The sequence below is a fragment of the Carya illinoinensis genome, chromosome 11, assembly GCF_018687715.1.
Source record: "Carya illinoinensis cultivar Pawnee chromosome 11, C.illinoinensisPawnee_v1, whole genome shotgun sequence".
In the NCBI taxonomy this organism is placed as follows: Eukaryota; Viridiplantae; Streptophyta; class Magnoliopsida; order Fagales; family Juglandaceae; genus Carya; species Carya illinoinensis.
In genome coordinates, this window is record NC_056762.1 from 4,026,364 (window position 1) to 4,046,545 (window position 20,182).

General features: G+C 35.1%; 1 protein-coding gene across 13 annotated transcripts in view; it reads right to left on the bottom strand.

Moving 5' to 3' along the window:
• Positions 1-7,583: 7,583 nt before the first annotated feature.
• LOC122281142 (protein MICRORCHIDIA 6) overlaps positions 7,584-20,182 on the bottom strand; it is a 32,597-nt gene continuing 19,998 nt past the window's right edge. For 12 of the 13 annotated variants that reach the window (XM_043092427.1, XM_043092431.1, XM_043092437.1 and 9 more), the window contains 19 exons: positions 18,941-19,306; positions 17,613-17,687; positions 17,482-17,516; positions 16,683-16,761; positions 16,478-16,567; positions 16,323-16,398; positions 15,517-15,595; positions 13,328-13,456; positions 12,807-12,905; positions 12,627-12,728; positions 12,397-12,543; positions 11,007-11,099; positions 10,608-10,659; positions 10,376-10,487; positions 9,454-9,623; positions 9,260-9,372; positions 8,465-8,544; positions 8,069-8,111; positions 7,584-7,945 (listed from right to left, as the gene is read on the bottom strand). In XM_043092427.1, the coding sequence (XP_042948361.1) occupies positions 7,841-7,945; positions 8,069-8,111; positions 8,465-8,544; positions 9,260-9,372; positions 9,454-9,623; positions 10,376-10,487; positions 10,608-10,659; positions 11,007-11,099; positions 12,397-12,543; positions 12,627-12,728; positions 12,807-12,905; positions 13,328-13,456; positions 15,517-15,595; positions 16,323-16,398; positions 16,478-16,567; positions 16,683-16,761; positions 17,482-17,516; positions 17,613-17,687; positions 18,941-19,306 (2,045 nt within the window). In that variant the 3' untranslated portion in view covers positions 7,584-7,840. The remainder of the gene's footprint in view (positions 7,946-8,068; positions 8,112-8,464; positions 8,545-9,259; positions 9,373-9,453; positions 9,624-10,375; positions 10,488-10,607; positions 10,660-11,006; positions 11,100-12,396; positions 12,544-12,626; positions 12,729-12,806; positions 12,906-13,327; positions 13,457-15,516; positions 15,596-16,322; positions 16,399-16,477; positions 16,568-16,682; positions 16,762-17,481; positions 17,517-17,612; positions 17,688-18,940; positions 19,307-20,182) is intronic. The other variant, XM_043092439.1, reaches the window with a different exon arrangement.

Consider the following 20,182-nt stretch of genomic DNA (forward strand, 5'->3'; position numbering starts at 1 on the left):
GTCTTCCCTTGAAGAGGGACATGTACCTGAAAATAACGAGATCTCGTTACATTTCATGAATAATAGAGAAATTATGGATAGAAATAAAATCGTTGTCGGCAACGTATTTCCATATGAGATGGCAATTGACATTACCAGAAGTAATGATGAAAGTGAATCAAGAATCGTCAAAGAATACGACGTAAAATATTGGCCAAATTTGAAAGAAACAATTCCTGCAGAATTGATTCACTAGTAAAATATGATGCATCGGGACTTATAGTCCAAACACCTAAAGAGGTGATGCTTGTTGAATGTCAGTGGGTATTTATGGAAAGGAAATAAAAATGTGATATATAAATCACGAGTCAGTTTCTCAATTCCTGCAGAATTGATATCACTAAGTAAAATGTGATAAATATGGACTTGAAATCCAAACACCTAAAGAGGTGATTTTTGTTAAATATCAGTGGATATTTATATACATGATATAAAAAGCGTGAAACTTTTAATATGAAAATGTGATATAGAAATCATAAGTTAGTTTCTCGAAAAAACAATATTGATATGATTTTAAAGTGGTTGAAATCATATTGAGATTTTTATTAGCTTGAAAGTTACCGAGAGTTTAGATATGCATGATTAACTGCATATTTATATGGATCATTGGATCATGATATATATATGAAAATCCCTGAAGGATAGAAAATGTCTGAAACTTCTAATATGAATACATCTGGAAATATGTATTTTATCAAGTTTCAAAGATCCTTATATGATTTAAAGCAATCCAAACGCAAATGGAAACAAGCTATTATTGCAGTTTATATATATGATTTAAATGTCATTAAGACTCTAGAATAACTCATGAAAACTGCACACATTTGAAATATAAATCTGAAACCATTGCGGCTTCAAGGGGAAGATGGATGATATTATTAGTCATGAAATACCATCTTTTAATACAATTAGTATTTCAGATTCATATTATGAGTTTGATATGAAGTGTGCATTATTAAAGAAGAAATAAAATGGAGCACACAGAACATATACCAAAAGATAGAAACACAAATATAAATATTTGTGAAATATTATTTTATTATCTTGAAGCAAGAATTACAGAAATTTGAGACACTTTGCCTTACTCTTCAAATGCTCTTGTTTTTCAAGAATCTGCATGGCATCCCTATCTAAAGGGGTGGGCAATCGAAAAGAAGATTTAAATAAGGATTTTAAATTCCTATTCTCTTACTTTATTGATTCTATCTTCATGTTGGACTCCAGAAGAAGTCGCTGAAGTATAGCAATATTCTCGTGGAGATTGTCAACTCCACAAGTTCTGGATTGCAGTCGCTAAGAAAATGCGATAATGGATGATGAGTATCGGGTACCGAGACTCACAAACTCATAGATAGCTTCATTATCTGACCTATGAGTCAAATCATTATATTGCATGATAGCACCTATGGTAGAAGCAGGAACAGCTGATGAACGAGGTGCAGAGTACCTCATATATTGGCCATGAGAAGATTGCTGAGCCATTGTAGGATAAGAATGCAGAAAGAAATTGCAGAGTAAAAATGCAGTATGATTACAGAAAAGTGAAGAAAATGAGATGCGAATGAAGATGAGCTGAATATCTCTTTTATAGAGAAAATTATGATACAACATCTCTCGTGAAGCAAGAGAAAAGAGACGAAATATAGCTTCATAGCTTTGCGGCGCCTGATAGCACGCCTGACACCTACAGAGGAGTTGAAAATCCGCGGTACTTGTCTGATCTTAAAAGGCTGGCCACCGTTTTTATTAAAAATGAGGTTAGCGGTTTAATGTTGATGAATTCTCCACTAACTGTGTTATTTACAAGAACTCCATAAGAGTACAACTCCAGAAGAGTAGTGATGAGTAGAAAAATCCAGTTGTGATTATTTTATCAACATAGATCAAGTCCACAGTTAGTTGGACGTACAGATGCAAGTTATCTTTCAGATACACACAAGAAGATCATTGCAATTCATGAGGAGAAATGTGAAATTAAAGTCAAGTAGATACGATCAAGTGATAATCTGGCAAATTTATTTACAAAAGCATTACCAACTGCAACATTTAAGAAGATTGTGCAGAACATTAGAATGCGGAGACTTGAAGACCTTTTATCGTGCACTTTTCAGGGGGAGTAATGTCTTGAAAACTTATACTGATTGTACTCTTTTTCCTTCGCTAAGATTTTATCCCACTGGGTTTTCCTTTGCAAGGTTTTAATGAGGCAATCTTAAAACATTTTACGGTACACATGAATATTGTACTCTTTTTCCTTCGCAATTGATTTTTTTCCCACAGGGTTTTTCCTTGGCAAGGTTTTAACGAGGCATATTCTTTATATGTGGTCATCCAAAGGGGGAGTGTTGTAAAATAACATTGTTGTAAAATAAATTGTATGACCACCGTGAGCTAGCCGCAAAATGCATAGTGCATAGTGCTAGCATAGTGAGCTAGCCGCAAAATGCATAGTGCTAGTCGTAAAAGGCATAATCCCCTTTGTACTCCTATATATATCGTTGAATCTTTTAAAAAATTCATAAGTTTTCATAATCTCTCTGAGCTCTATCTCTTTCTCTCTCATTTTGAAAGTTTTATAACACGTTATGGCTCTCTCTTTTCAACGATTTCATAACACTAAGCAAGTAACTTCATAAATAAAATTAAAGGTTGCATGATATAAGTTTCAATAGGGTAGAAGTCTCTAGCAATCATCTCAAAGCAAACAAAATAATATACCAATAAAAATAAAAAGAGGGATCTAAAGCTAAAATTTAGCTCCCACCTATTTTCTACTAAGGGAAAATTGCTTGTAGTAATTTTTGAATAATCTGATAAACAGATTATTAAACTACAACTAAAAGTCACAATGAGATGATGTGTGTTATAGTTTGCTTGTATAGACTGACTGTAGGAGTCTTCTACACCCACTTTATATTGATCGTTGGTTAGAGAGAGTAAGAACATAAGAATGTAGTAACTGAAAGATGCATCGATTATTCTACCATATCAAAATTTAATTTTAATTTTAGTTTATACAATTTATTAAAACTTATTATATTATATGCTTCCTAAAAGTATAGTTTTCTTGCTACATCCGTCCATATATATAGTCATGGATTAATAGTTCATTAAATAGAATAAAAAAATAAAATTATATATATTATAATTGTCCTTTACCGAATTATATATATATATATATATAAAGTTTAGTATGATTTTAAATGAATTCCAACTACTAGTAATATATTCCTGTAAAATCACATCATTCTCTCTCAACTCATAAATTTTGGAAGCTGAACTGGTCGGTTGTCTTTTTCATTTTAAAATGAATTATATATATTGTTGATCTATCTAGCCACATATTTGGGTTATAAACTTTTTTTTTATCATTGTAAACATGAATTGTTGTGCTTCTAATTAATTAAAGCATGAATTAATGTTCTTCTACCTATTCATTTAATTAGAGATTTTTTTGTTCAATATAATTATTTAATATCTCCCGTACAAGATTTGGCCACGTTTAGTTACACAGTTCTAGTTCAAATAAGATGAGATGAGATATTTTAAATTAGTGAAATTTTTGAGTTAAGATAAGATGAGAAATTTGTACTGTTCATTTACTATTTTATACTATTTATTTATTGTTTCTGTCAGTTTACATTGTTCATTTAAGAATTTTTTATATTTTTACAACGTTTCTTTCAAGTTTCACCTTTTACTGTTCCTGTCGAATATTTTCAAAACTTAAAAGATGAAATTCGGGTAATGAAATGCCATTTGGTTGGGCAGATGTCCTCATCCGTGCAACTCCAAATGAGACGAAAGCATTTCATCTACCCAACCAAACCGGCCTAAATAGCTAGCATACTCTTCCAAAAAAAAGCAAAAGCCAAAGTGGGCAGGGGCCCTCTCCTCTCCCCCTGAGCTTGTCATTGATTGACTTTTGTGATGAGATCATAATAATCGACCTTCCAAAAAAGCAACCGGCCATTGGTTTGGTTATGTGGTAAACGGTACTTTACTTTTCGAATATGCTGCCCAAAATGCCTAATCTTTTGAACATCTTAACTAATTTCTTTTCTTCCTCTTTTTTTGGTCAATAAAACTACCTCATCAACGACCAGAGATATTAGATCTTTGCAAGAAAATCAATATTGTCATATATATGTGTATATAGCATTAAAAAGGAGGGTTTTGATCACATTTTCATGATGTGTATATGTACGCTGGCAAATAATCTAACAGAGGTTTTCATGTGTAGCAAAAAGATCACATGAACCTCTTATAGAAGCAGCAAAAAGCACTCAAAATCTCAGTCTTGGCACTTTCATTTTCAGTCGTTCTGTGCAAAATATGGCCGCTCTGCTCACAATATATGTCACAGACGGATGGAAGTTTTTTGCACTATATGTATATGCAGTATTGTAAACAAAGCTAAGCTCTTCATGATCCCAAACTATCATCATGTAGTATTCAAAATGCATTTTCAAACCCAACCCAACACACACACACACACACCCACTTATATAAATTTTGGATGCCTGCAGAGTGCTTAACATGTTCAGTATAATCATGAGTAGGAGAGATCTTAACTAAGAAAGAACATGAAGTTTTTGGAAGAAGAAATGCTAACTAAAGAAGAGATATATATCTAGCTGCTAGAACATACCGTAGATATATAGATCGAGAAGATCATGAGGAAGAAGTAATAATGGTGGTGGAGGAGATCAGATTTGAGGGTTTTGATAAGGGCATATATATAGAGGCTTCAGCCTCCAAGCTCTTCTAAGGGAAAACACTTTGGTGCTAGGTAGCTAGGGTTTCGGGCAGCGGGCATGGTGGAGTCTGGAAGAAAGAAGTTTGGGCAGTGTTGGTTGGGGCTGCCCGGCCGAATATATATTAAACAAACATGCAAGTTGCAGCCATGTAGGTCGAGCTTATCTTGATCTGCAATTACAAGTTTCCCTGTCATGCTTGTAACGTGCATTACACATGATGTGTCTTCACCTCCATGCACCACATAATTACCACCTGCCAAAAGCAAATCATGATCAGAGTGTATATATATAAATATATATATATCATTTTTATCCAGTACGCCAATCGTATATATTGATATGTTGGAACTATTTTAATTATGAGATTGTTTTTATATGTTATGCACAATAATTTCTTTCTTATTACGAACACTTAACCTTAATAAACCTTAATTAATAGAAATGTTTTGGAAGGACATCCGCCCCAAGGATTAAATGACGCAAATGGAGGATTCAATGGATCATAGCAAGGAAAAAATTATTGAAGAAGGGTGGATTGGTGATGGAAGGAAAGTTAGAATTTGGAAAGATCAATGGATCATAAAACCCCACTCTGAGGATTCAATCTCTCCCATGATGAATGCTAATGAAGATGCAAGGACAATGAAGTGAATGCTTGGAATCTAAGTAAGCTGAATCCCCTCTTCTCATCCTAAGAGGTTAATCTAATTCAAATAATTCCAATTTGCATTGGAAGAAAGCAGGACATACTTGTGTGGCATTACACAAAGGATGACATTTTTTCTATTAAAAGTGTCCATCACTTGTTGACGGTGTGTTTCGTATACTTAGGGGCCTGGCCCTTGATGACTCGAGTCTTCTTCTTGTATATTGCAAACACGAGGCAACTCTGGGATCCGGCGATTATGGTGGTGACTGGACGGAGTCTCCAATACCCAAATCAGTAATAATAAGAGAGAGTAAGAAAGATTGTAAACATTTCGAGTAGATAGAGTCCAGAGAGTCCCCCTTTTCGATGACTGGGGGCTACCTTTAGGATGATTTGGCATAGAAGAAATAATTTTATCCATGGTAAAAATTTTGGACATCCTACCTTCATCCTCAACAAAGCAAAGGAGAGTTGGCAAGCTTTTAAACATGCTCAGATTCCAAACAAGCCTCAACAGTAGCAGATTGCACAAATTTAACAGTGATGGAAAAGCCTCCTAATCTATTTTATAAAGTTAATTGGGATGCATCAATAAAGAGAAATGAAAGATTGGCATAAGACTAATTATTCCTGATGGAGAATGGCAGGTGATTGAATCTCTTTGTGCTCCTGGAGCTATAAATGCTACACTTTGGGTGGCTAAGTCTTATGCATTTATGGTAACAGCTAATATTTGTAAAGACATGGACATTAATTCACTCATATTAGAAGGATATGCTTGGCAAGTTGTGAATAATTTGTCAAATGCAAACTCAGATTAGAGTCGGGCAAGTTAGTTAATTGAGGATACCAAAGCTTTGCTCAATTCCTTTGGTAAATGGTCAGTTAAACACACTAGAAGAGTCAACAAACACGCTGGCTCATATTTTTGCTCGAGAAGCTTTATCTCTACAAGAGGATCTTATAGATGTGGAAGAAATTCTATTTTGCATTCAATCGATTGTATCTCAAGAGCTGTTGTAAGGCTTTGTTGAGGAATAAAATTATTCTTTTTATTAAAAAAAAAAAAAAAAAAAAACTGACGCAAATGGAGGAAAAAGTATAGTAGATTATAAGTTATCTAAGGCTATGTAACCAAGAAATATAGATCTGATCAATCATTCCATCATTGTGGTACGAGACGGTACGTAATATATATATATATATATATATATAAATTGTGTATCTACTTAAATAAATTCTCAAATCCACTCATTCTTTCACAGACAGGAATGAATAATGGTCCCACTAAAAATAATGTTTCTAAACTGTTAGTATTGTTAACAAGTTTAGACGAATTCTCGATGAAATTACTACAATTTCATGAATCTTAAAATCACAAGAGCAAGAAATTCAATTGAAATAAATGAATAATTGAATACTGCTAAATACAATCATTAGTTGTAAAAATACCAAACTCCTTTCAAAAAAGAGTTAAATTCGTTATTAAAAAATTAATTTTTTTTATGTAAATCTGATATTTACTCATGACACTTGTACATTCCATAATTACAAATATCATTTATTTTAATATTTAGACCTATTTTTCTTCACTTGATTGTTCATGTACATCCGCAAGGAATTTATTTTCCCTTTCGTTCATTATATACCTTTTCCAAGTGCTTGAATTTCTATTATATATTGATCTCTCCGGCCCTCGGAAGATTTAATGGGGGAAGGGGGGGCATTTTTTGGACCACTAGTGCCTCGGCGAATACCAAAAAGTGGCTCCTCGAAGTCCAGATTAAACCATCTTTCCCAAGCAGAAAGACTGTAGTTGAACTAGAAAAGCTCTATTCTCGGGCATAAACTGCAATGCACCTTTAGATTCCCTGCAAGTTGAAGTTAAAAGCAATGGCTTACCAGAAAGGGGCCGAAATCAATGCCCCTCACATGTTAGTAAATCTAACTGAGAAACATTGATAACATATAACCCGACAATTTATAGTGTGCCCGCATCGATTTTGTGATCGATGTACTGTTTGTACTTGCCATTGTTTGAAGGTAGAGAAGTCTTCAACCATTGGGGCAATCTTCCAGCTGTTTAAGTGGTTTAAAAAATGGTAGGAAAAAAGGCAGCGCAAGTGCAACAGTGATAAACATAACCTGGCAGTCGACCACTGCTGGAATGAAAAAATTTTCAACTCCTTCATAGGAGGGCTAAAGAAATATAACCTTGTCCAGGAAAAAAGGAGGGCTAAAGAAATATACAACAACAAAACTTCGGGGGAAGAAAAAGCCCTGGTACCCAGGCTTTCACTTGCAACTACCCCATCATTCTCACCCCCACTGTTTGTAGGCTACACGACTTCTACATTTGAAATAATTGAAGAAAAAGGGCAAAAAACTACATTTATACTTTGTTTTCCTCCTTGACTGTCTCCAATGATTCTAATTCGCCCAACATCCGATTGTATTCCCGATAAACCTCCTCTATTGCAATTTTGATATGTGTCACCTACATATGCAAAGAATGATTCTTATCAACTGGTGAAAGGAAATTCTTCCTAGAACACACGAGAACAGAAATCACAGAGAGATCAAGAATACAGGTAATGACATTTTTTGCCATTCAAAGTACCTTGAACTTAAGTTCTTCTTCCCTCTTCTCATACTGCAAACATCTGGAAACATAAAACAAACTCATAAATGAAGGTCTTAAATGAGCATGAGTTGACTGCAACTGTTAGATTTTTTCAAGACACGAAACATGATGCTAATATGATCTCTCAAATTATGACCAAAATGTGAACCCCTGATATCTGAATTCTCGAATTAATCTAGTCAAGAAGCTCTATCAAATGGCAGAGTCTCACAATTTAAGAGGAGAGGGAAAGGGGAGTTCATGTGTTTTAAGTCCAAGCAGGTGCATACGGGGATTAGCAATAATAATAATCATAATAATCATCCCTTGCATCTATTCTGTGGCTAAGTGCAAGTGAGATATCCATGGACGACTAAAATTTGTCATACTTACTTTGCTCGGAGCTTCTTGTTTTCTTGCAACAAGTTGACAGCCTCCTGATCTTTTGGTTGGTTCCCAGCAGTAACTAGTGGCTACCAATACATATTAAATAAGTCAGCAACATTTTTCTCTTTTTTTGGGGTATGAGATCATGCTATGATAAAAGAGTGCATGACATGGTGCATCACTGGTATCAAATTAAGCAGTTAAAGAAAATATAAAAGTCTGCTATCCAAGCTGTAGTATTCTATACAGCAACGAAATTGTGCATTTTGGCTCCAAAAACGGTGCTGGAAATGTAACGAAAGTAACAGGCAGGATTAAAATGGAGGAAGATATAGGTTAACGTTTTCCATTCTGCATGCAAAAAGAGGGAGGGAAGGGATGAATTTTCATAATATCAGAATTTATATAAGGTATTCATGTTTTTTTGGACGCTGAGGATCATTAAAATGGAACCCAAAAATACTGTGCATTAAATTTTACATCAAATGAATGAATATTTAGATTATTCTGAAAATATTTTGGGTACTAAAGTATTCTGAAAATACTCCACTACTATTTATTATTTTATCATTACTTTTCACCTGCTTTTCATTATGTTTTACTACTATTCACTACTATTTAATATTTTATTATTACTTTTTCATTATTAGTTACAGAATATCTGAGATCACCTTACTACCCAAACGCAACCTAAGCTGCATCAAAGCAAATAGGAAAGAAGTCTAAAATTTTGAGCTGGAGTGAATGAATCATGTACATTGAAGGTCAGCGAAAATAAATATAAAATTTAACCACCCATACCTGTATCTCCTGATTGTACCCAGCATCAGTTACATTGGCCACTTCCACCGCCATCCTTTTGGCCCTTTCTACTTCTATTAAATCAACGTGTTCTTTTCTCTTCTCTAATAACCCTACAACAATAAGACCAATCATATGTTGAGCAACATTTATTAGGTTTAAAAATAATGGGTTTTCATTTAAACTTAAATCACCATGCTTAGATCCGAATTGAGACTTGGGAATGAGCTGTTCTGAAATTACAAGTCCGGCTTTTGCACTACCAATTGCGGGGGAATGTTTACTATGAGATGAAATCTGCAGTAACTCTGGTGCACGGAGCTTTTTTTTGACCTGATATCCAATGAGTCCACAATGATAATCCCTGCCAAAGGTAACGTTCATCACGTAAACATTACAGATCTCCTCTACCTAAAACTAAGCAATATCTCCACCATAGAAATGACAGCCCATTCCAGTTTTCCAATGCATTTAACCAAAGACCTATTTAAACACATGATGACAATGAGGAGCTTCCCGCAAGTGCACCTCGGATAATTCAAGGGGAAATCCCCCAGTCCGATGGCCCCTAAAGATTGTTTGCACTCAAGGGGATTTAAACCTTAGACCTAGAGAGAGCATATCCCTAAGCCCAATGCCTTTACCACTTGGGCCAACCCCTAGAGGTTTACCCATCCATCATAATGGGTGGTCTATTTAGGAATCCCCCAGCCCGATGGCCCCTAGAAATTGTTTGTGCCCAAGGGGATTTGAACCTTAGACCTAGAGGCAGCATACCCCTAAGCCCAAGGCCTTTACCACTTGAGCCAACCCCTAGGGGTTTACCCATCCATCATAATGGGTGGTCTATTTAGGAATCCAACTTTTTAACAAGGCATTAGTTAGAGCAGTGTCTTTCAAATAAGATATTAAGTTTTCAAAACTATCCTCAACTTAATCTCGAATAAAGCAAATTAAATACTAAAAAAGAATTATGACTTCTCAAATAAAGCAAAAGCACGGAAATGCATTTAAACTTTATTTATTTATTTTTCTTTCATAGGTATTTTTTATTGATTTTTCAAGGTGGACAATGTTGTTTGAGGGTAACATTCTTTCATGCTATAAGAAGCTTACCAGTACTCCAAAGTCATTTCCTTCAACCGAGATTCAAGCTTCTGGAAAAGTGAAGTTCTCTCAAAATCTTGTTTGTTGTGAGTTGGCTCAATGAACTCAGCTTGTAGAACACCTAAAATGATACCATGAATCATTAATCATTAGGCACCTAGCAACTGAAATTTCAAAATAATCAACCTCTAAACAAAAATAATAGTAGTAATATTACAAAGAGGGATCTAGCAGTATTTACCAACAACTCCTCGGCCCCGACTGTCAGAATAACTCACAACCTGCCAAAACGGCTGCAAGGAAAGATTAAATAGCAAAGACTTAAGTGCACTCATAAATAACATGGTGTGGTAAAGGATCATGCGGGGAGGGGAAGAGCTGACAGAATGTACATTCTTACAATAAAATGAAAGAGCTGCTCCATGTCTAATTGCAACAATAAACAGTAAAATGTCGCCATGATTACAACAGCAAGAAGAACAATAGCCAATGACTTTCCACCTAATAGAATTGCCTCTCACTATAGAGTGGAAAGTGAAGCCAAGGATGCCATCCCGAATGGATGCTTGAGTTGCATTTCCATTTCTTAGTAACAGAGCAAAACCAACATAAGAAACTTATTTATGCAAATAATGATTACCAGTATTAGACGGTTCTTATGGTAGACGTTGAAACCATGAAAGCTGACCTGTGGAGCTTCTTTAAGAAATCCAATTGTAGTTATAACTTGACCCTGCATGGTAAAACAAGAGAAAGCTAACGTACTCGATAGCCACTATCGATATCAGCCACCAAAAACTGAGAGCCTATATAAAAGTGTATCCCCTGTAGGTTCTATGCACAAAAAACTTAATAATTATAACAGAAATACACGCATGTAGACCAACCAAAAAATTATTTTTTCTTAATAAATAGCAAGCAATGTTTTTCTATTTTGATAAGTAAAATACCAACCAATGTAAAATTCATTAAAAACCACATCAAGTAAAAAAAAAAAATAAGGCTGAAAGAGAGGTCAACCATAGGGGTATTTGAGTTGCTTTTAACTGGGAAAAAAAGGATATAAAAACCATCAACCAGGGGTTAAATGAAAAAGGATTTCCTTCAAGAACAAATAGACCTTTATGCAATGGCCTTTAACAACAAAGAAACCGTCGTAACAACAGCCAGGCCAGAGAATTAAAAAAATGGCTCATTTTTGGAAGATCATTTGGCGGACAAAGGTCCCATTGAGAGCTGCATTTGTTGCTTGGACAATCACTCTTGGGAAGATTCTCACCATGGACGAGTTAAGGAAGAGACATAATCATGATCGATTGGTGTCCATTGATCATTTTCCACTTCATCGTGAGATTGCAAATTCACAGAAAGTTTCTTCAATTAGATTAGATTGGCTTGGGTCATGCTCAGAAGGATCTTTTTTAGTCTTAGAGAAGGCTAGGTGGCAACCTGCGAATTGTACCAATGCAGAAGATGGTCCTATTTATCTCATTTGATGTACTTGGAAGGAAAATAAGACAACTTTGAGGACCATGAACGGATGATGAAAGAGCTCAAGACCTTTTTTTAATCAATATCCTTTTCCTTTGGCCTACCTCTATAGAGTTTTAATGAACTAAGCATGCCGATCCCATAAAAGAAATAGTGAACCAAGTATGACTGATTTTCTTGTAAACTTTTTCTCCTAAATAGGTGTCTCTCTTGTATACTTCCTGCAACTGACACGAACCAATTCACCCCCAAGAAAATGGACACTCACATTTTGGTACTGATCGTTTACTGTTCATATGAACAGTAAATGTGACAGTTTTCTTGGGCATGAATTGGTACGTATCATCATCAATTTCCAAAGATCTATGTGAGTACTTCTGTTAGACAACTAATAAAGCAGTTAATTAGATACCATCAACGTGTCCTGGAAACTGGAAAGTGATACAACATTTCAGATATAAAATCCACAAAACTCAATACTTTCAGTGAAGACCATGAGAGTAAGCAGATAAGAAAGAGTTGGCTAAAATTTAATAAACCTCAATACATCCACCACATTGAGGTCTATACAAAATGAATTCTGGAAATTTGAGATCATCGGCAATATTATGATGCTCAACAACTCGTCCACGCAATATTATGTTGAATGTTTGAGGTACTCGCAAGTACAAGATGGACAAGTATACCTGTAGAGAATGAAGAACCAAGCTAAAACAAAATTGACTTCCTAGATATCTGATTGAAGTACATAATCTTATAGCAGGCTTACACGGAGAGAATAATGGAATTGATTAGCAATGTGCTGCTCATTTGTAGCCTTCCAAGCATGTAATGTCTCAATTCTTTTGGACTCCCCACTAATACGAATATCCTGCAGCCACCGAGTCCCCTCATTGGAAATTATACTAAAAAGGCAAGAAAAAGGATAGTGGACAATTGAAGTATTAACCTGAGGATCTGATTCAAAGTCAAGTTCCACATCCCCATCAGCATTGAACCACAAATTGTAGATAATAACCTTGGTGCCATGAGGCCCAATGTCATCAAACTGCCATCATATTGAAGATCAAACAAAATGAAGCTTGTAAAGAATTCAGAAAGCTAAAAACTGCAAGAAAAATCTATGCAATTGCCTTCTACTACAATCAGTGATGAGTGCAAAAATTTGGTTATCAAACTTCATAAAATGAGCCCACCTCCATAAACATAAATTATATTGTGGTAAAACTCACCAATGGCCATTCCCTATAAGAATGGGGTGGAGGGGATCAAGACCTGGGTGCATGGGTAATTAATCAATCAAGAAAGAGAAGTGCAATTCACCATTATGAACTCATTTGATAGCTCAAAGTAAAACCACTTCAGTTAACCAAATGAACATATTTAAATATTTAAACACTAACACAATGAATATGTGCAGAAAAGAGCAAGATATAATGGAAGGGAAAAAAAAAAGTCAAATGATCTTACTTGCTTCAAAAGCTCTGATTCTGTTGAAAATGGAGACCACTGCAACATTATGGAAAGATTAGACATAAAATGCTCTTTAGCACGTAGTATTTCCCGAGTGCCAGTGGATGTATTAAACTTGTAGTCCACCTGCAATAGCAACAATGGTGGGTACCAGAGTAAGAGAAACGTCAACAGCAAGGGGATAACAGAACATGCAGCACCATAACAGTCCACGGAATCATAAAACAAAATAATTTTATATAAGTAACAATTATTTCAATAAAAACATTTCTCATCTAATTATTGCAACTTTTCCAAACTCCCACACAATATAATAAACAGTTCAACTTTTTCAAATCCCAAAACAAAAATAATATTAAAAATAATATTCTAATAATATTTTATTCAACTTTCATCTCATCTCATCTCAACTCAGTATCCAAACCTCACCTAAATAAGCCCACTAACACCTATGGATGCTGTCCAGAGGCAATAGTGTTGAAAAAGAAAGTCTTGAGCTCCTCTATCATTCATTCTTGATTCTCAAAATTTTTATCATTTATTTCCCTCCAAATTAACTACACGAGACATTAAGGAACCATTTTCCACACTCCTAAGATTTGTGGACTACCGCCAGACCCTCCACGAGTTAAAAGGTTCACTATGCTTCTGGCAATGACTCCAACTAAGCCAACCCAACTAAATCATTCTATAGAACACTAGCCACCTGGTAATGTAACAAAAGATGGTCCACAGACTACCCACTCCTCTTGCACACAGAGCATCACTCAATCACATCAATGTGTCTTTTCCTCCTATTTTCATCTGAAGAATCTTACTGAGAGATGCAAACCAATAAAAAAATGAAGTTCCTAAAGGTATCATAGTCTTCCATATTCTCCATATTTTCTATTAAGCAGAAGGTTGTCATCACGAGGGACAAGGACACTAAAAGAATGATCATTGAACCTCTCTTTCTTGGATGGGGCCAAAGCAACTTGTTTTAACCTCTTATTCTCAAAATAGTGGTGTACAAAAGATTAAAACTACAATAAACGCCTCAACCTCCCAATCATGTTCTGTTTTGATGAAGCTAACATTCCATCAAGGGAGTTCACCAGATAACTCCAAAAGATCTCCCACTGAGGCATCCTTCACACGAACCATCCTACACAGCCGAACAGGCTTCTTTGAGAGCCATACCACTGCATCACTTCATGCTAAGATCAGATCCTAGTACCATCTCCAACTTCAAATCTATTACGCTTAGAAAGCATCCCCACCCTTTTCTTATATTCTTCCCAAATCCCATCCCATATAGTCGTTGGACCTCAATTTCTCCACCCATCCCAAAAACATCCTTACTTAGCGTCTACATCATTCTCCACAAGGTCTCCCTCTCATTCTGATTGCGCCAGAGCCACTTCCACAAGAGTGCACAATTAAAGAAAATCAAGTTCCTAACTCCTCACCCACAAACGTGGATCGAAGAGCATACTTTCACCAAAAGAAAATCAAGTTCCCAACTCCTCACCCAGCTTATCAGGTGAAATTTGAACACTTCTCCTAACTCACCCCAAAAGAAGTTCCCCTGCACATTTTCTAGGTAGTTAGCTACACTAGCCGAATGTGAAAATAAATACATGAAATACAGAGGCGGATTCAAGAAAGTACTCTTGATCAAAGTAATCCAACCAGCTTTGGACATATACATCTTTTTACAGCCAACCAGTCGTCATTCAATCTTTTCAACATACAAAATACCTTAGCATTGAAAGTGGCCCCACCAAAGCAATTCTACCATCTTTTTTTTTCCCCTCAAAGTACACCCCAAAACCTAGTTAACTTTGAAACCTTAAATTTACTAGCATCTAAGATTATACTCCAGGCCAATAATATGTTTTGAATGTTTACTTAACAAAAATATGTTTTTGGATCATAAGTGATAACCTAATTCTTTCATGAAAAATCTCAAAGTACTACAAATAGTGAATCATCTTACCTGAATAAACAAATTTTGCATGCTCAAGGCACATTGCATGGACATACATAATATTAACACATTTATTGCTCATAAAATGACCAGCTAACATCTACAAGTTCACAATTCTTGACCACCTTTTACAAATTAGTGAAAATAGATTAACAATGTTTGGTTACAACAAAATGATCCAACTAAAACCTTGACTTAAAGCAATGAAACTCACCATAGGCACTACTATTCTGTCATGGCCTGTTCGTGTCAAAAATGTATAAGAGAGGAGACCGATGCTTTGTGTCAATATCCTGATCATGTAACAAACTAATATGAGTAGACAAACAAGAGATTCATATAGGCAACATCATTAAGAGAGAGAGACAGAACGAAAATTGTTTTACCTTTTCACATATTATGTGTATGCATCAATAACTATATTTAAAAAATTAATAAGGATGTCCTTTCAATAAGTTAAAAAAAAAAAAAAATCAGAGGATTTCACATGCCGTAAGAGGTAAGAACTCCCTAAACAAGACAAAAACTGGACCAGATTTAGGTAGCTTACGAGCCACTTTATCTTCACATGGAACGTGTCTTTAGGGAAGTAATTAGAGTGGCTGATTGTTGGGCCAAGCTAGGGGCAAAATGTGTTACATGGGAGTGTTTCAAGTGGCTTGATGTATTGAGAAAGGTGAGGTGTTTTGGTCCTTTCTAGAGCGGGTTTCCCTATTTGCAGTAAAAATGATTTTGCTGTGTATAGCATGGAGGTGACTTTCATTTCTTTTTCCTTACATTACGTCGGTAGTTGCTCACTCCCAAAAGTTACCGGCCAGGGTTTTTGAAAATTCGTTGAATACATGGTACTTACATGATATAAAGTACTACTTTCTTTATTAAAAAAAACTGATACATATTATTCAAAGTATACACGTGTATGCATGTGTGTGTGTGTGTACAAGCAAGCTAGCATGGCTTATAAATGGGTTACTGAATATATAACCAATAACAAAATATCAGTCCCTTTTAAATTCAAACCTGTTACTCGTGTGACAGCTGAAGACAATAACATCTGCACCAAGTCTCATTGTACTAGTCTTGAAACCATTTCCATCTGGAAGGCTACAAGTAAACCAATAAATACAAAAGAAAATAATAAGAACAAATTGTAGAGTGAACGCCACTATCCATACATTGTCCAATGGCTGATTTAGATTTCTTATCCGAGAACCCAAAACTCATGCACTGCCTCATTGCTTCAGGATCCATTCCACCACCATCATCTGTGGCAAGTCATGAGGTTTTTTTATACAAATGAGTCAGCAAATGTATTATGGAATAAAATGTACTGATGCAGACTCCCAGAATATGCTAGATAACATTCCAATTACACACTACCTTGAATTAACAATGCTGGACTTCCATCCCTTGGATTTGTGGTTTTGTCTACAACGACAAAAGTGGCCCCATTTCGGATCTATCCAATCAAAGAGGGAAAAAAGAAAAAGGAGAACTCGTGAGAATAGGATGCAATTGTTAGAGCCAAACATCAAAAACATAATCACACAATAGGCAATGAACACCTGGAGTATATACAATCCATGCAGTAGCCATAACCAAGATCATTCTATGTGATAAAAATGAACCTGACTGAATAAATTAGTCTTTCAACCTAATAGTTTATAATTTTACATAAACTTGTTATACAAACGAATAAGAAAATATTCAATGTAACTAAGTTTGCTACCTTGAGGCGTCATAAAATACATAGAACCCTAAGAGGAATGCCAATATCAGCATTTTGATCTCCAATATTTTGGTTCAACAACTTGATTTTCTAACCCCTTTGTCTCATTTATTTCAATGTTTGCGATAAGCAACCTCACAAACTTTGCTGAAGGAAATGGACCAAAAGCTACATATATAGTGTATCAAAATAGCCATGGTCCTCAAGAGTCTCTTTAACTTTTTTGAAATTCAATAACATTTATTGAAGTAATTATTTGATCTAAAAAAATTGAATATTTGAGCTATTCTACTGAAATAGATGAAGTCCACCCAAAACAATTATGGTGTAATTCCATTCCAAAATTATCTTTCAAACAATTTGCAACTCGAGAACACACACAACCCCAGTACCACAAGTTTAAAAAAAAAAAAACAACAATATCAAGTAAGATCGAAATAAGAAGTTCACCTCATCAACCGCATTGTCAAGCAGTTCTGCTACAGCTGCAAACAGGAAGCAACCAAAAAGGGCTAGTAATGAAAATTGCCATAGCTTCACCAATAATATATGTAATTGCAATTAGTGAAACAAGTGCATACCGCCAAAGGCCCACTTATGTGAAGTTGCATTTGAATGAAGGAACATTGGGTGAACAAGTAGATAGTTTTTGCCATCTATTACAATAAAAATAGAATGTTAGAGAACAAAAGATCAAGCTTTAATGACCACTGATGCAGATATTTGCATGCACAGCAAATAGGGTTTATCACTATCATCCAACTGAAGAGCCAAACCAAGGAAATATCTAAAACAGGGCCATGTTTGGCAACCAAGGGGTTTTTGACATCTTCATGTTTTCTTTAAGAAAAATAAAAAACAATTACACAGTAGAAACTCTCTAGAATTTTCAAAAACATCCAAAAATTAAGGCCTGGTCCGGATAGCAAGATACTCCCATCTCATCTCAATATCCAAACACCACAAACACAAACACTTTAATTTTAAATATTCAACTTTTTCATCTAATCATTACAACTTTTCCAAATTTCCAAACAAAACACTAAAAACAATTCAACTTTTTCAAATCCCAAAACAAAAATAATATTAAAAATTTATATTCTAAAAATATTTGAACTTTATAACATTTTTATTCAACTTTTTCTTTTTCCTTTCCCAAAACCCCCATAAACATCTTAACTCAAACCATTTCACTAATATTCACAGATCATCTCATCTCATCTCGCTATCCAAACAAAGCCTAAAAGACAAAACATAAATTAAAAAAAAACGTAGCCAGCCAGCCAGCCTGGCCACCAGAGCCTAGAGGGTGACTATGTTCTTGCTACCACATAGTGGCCAGAGTTTTTGGCCACCAAGGGCAGCCTGATGGGATCAGTCATGTTTTTTTTCAAAAAGTTAGATTATTTATTATACCCTCCATGAAAACTTATCTTAAAAAATTTTTACATCTAAACATACTCACAAGGGGTCCCACCACATAATGAAACTCTATTAAAACCTTATTAAGAAAGCTCTTGCAATTATTCATGAAGTTTTTGCTACGATTCATAAAAACATGAGCTCTCAAGTCTCAGTGCTCCCCCAGATGGTGTGTTAGGAAGCACCAATTTTTCTTTTACAAGTAATTTAAGTCTCATTAGACAAGCGTAGAGGGTTATAACAAATAAATTATACGAGAGAACCCCCTGAGCAAAGGGAATTAGAACACTATGAGATGCCCACACAATTTCCAACATGTCAAAGACCAAAAATTCAATAAAGCACCACATGCATGTCAAACAAAAATTAATAATTTTTTTTTTTTATGATGAAGAACCCTGAGACCATGCAAATGCACATCTTCTACCTGGTTAAACCCTAAACCCGTGTAACAGACATTAACAAGTTATATGCAACAACAACATACTTTGAAGTGAGACTTTAGAACCAAGCCCATCATTGTAGTTCCCAGCTTTCCAGAACTGCCGACAAAGCGGTGCAGGACATGTAGGTGATGTGGAAGAAAGACTTGAATCATCTACCGGAGAGTGCCCTTGATCCAGTATACTAGAGCAACTTTGGCCAGTACTCAAAACATTTGAGCTTCTATTTTCTTCGGATTCTTGCCTTTTAAATTGCGTTTCCGACTGGAGCTTCTGTTGAAACTTACTTTCTTCTTGTTGTATCCTATTCCCAACAACAGGAGGCTCAGACTTAACAGCTTTCAAATGCAACTCTCCACATTCATCATCGCTAGATAAGTCCACAATGTCTATAGAGGTCATCTTGAACACTGTAAAACAAATCAGATGCACATAACCGGTTACACTAACTAAAGAAAACAGAGCTTCAACGAGCAAGCAACATACAACGTACCCTGCCAAGGAATTAATGGGTCAGTATAGACTAAATCATAGTTTTATCCACCAATAAATCTTTCTTATCATAACAAGTAGTGGGCCCCACATGATGTGAGAGAATATTTGAAGTTATTAAATAAAAATAATACAAAATTATCACCCCCTTAATCTCTTTATGCTCTGATATTAATGATGATACACCTTACAAATTTTGCTTAAACGGAAGAGGCACCAAAGACCTTTGTATGATGATAAAAATAAATCTATGATCAACAATAATAACTTATCGACTCTTCAACTTCCTCTAAAATTCAATAATCTTTATAAATCCACTAGTTATAAAACTAAAAAGCAAACTTATAAAAATAAAACAAAACTAAGAAACAAATTAGATCCCAAAATAATTAATATACAAGTACTAAATAACTTAAGAGAACCAAATAATATAAGCTAGAACTAAAAAACTCTTATTATGTGGCCAATTTAAGTTATTTAGACCTTATCATGAGTAATCAATGCAAGAATCAAATGGAAGAAGAAGCTAGTAAACATTGCCTGTTTCATAAGCAGTGGGGGAGAAGATAGGAAAGAAACAGCTGGCTGACAACGATAACAGAAGCAAAACTCATTCAACACTATTGCTTCCACAATTAGATACTATAATTGATAGGAGATTCGGACCCTATTTTCTAATGCTATGATTTTACCGAATAACATGCTGTCTACAATCAGCAGCAACCATGTATATATATATATTTAAACATATTAATACATTTTTGAGAATTCATGGAATGAATCCAACAATGAAA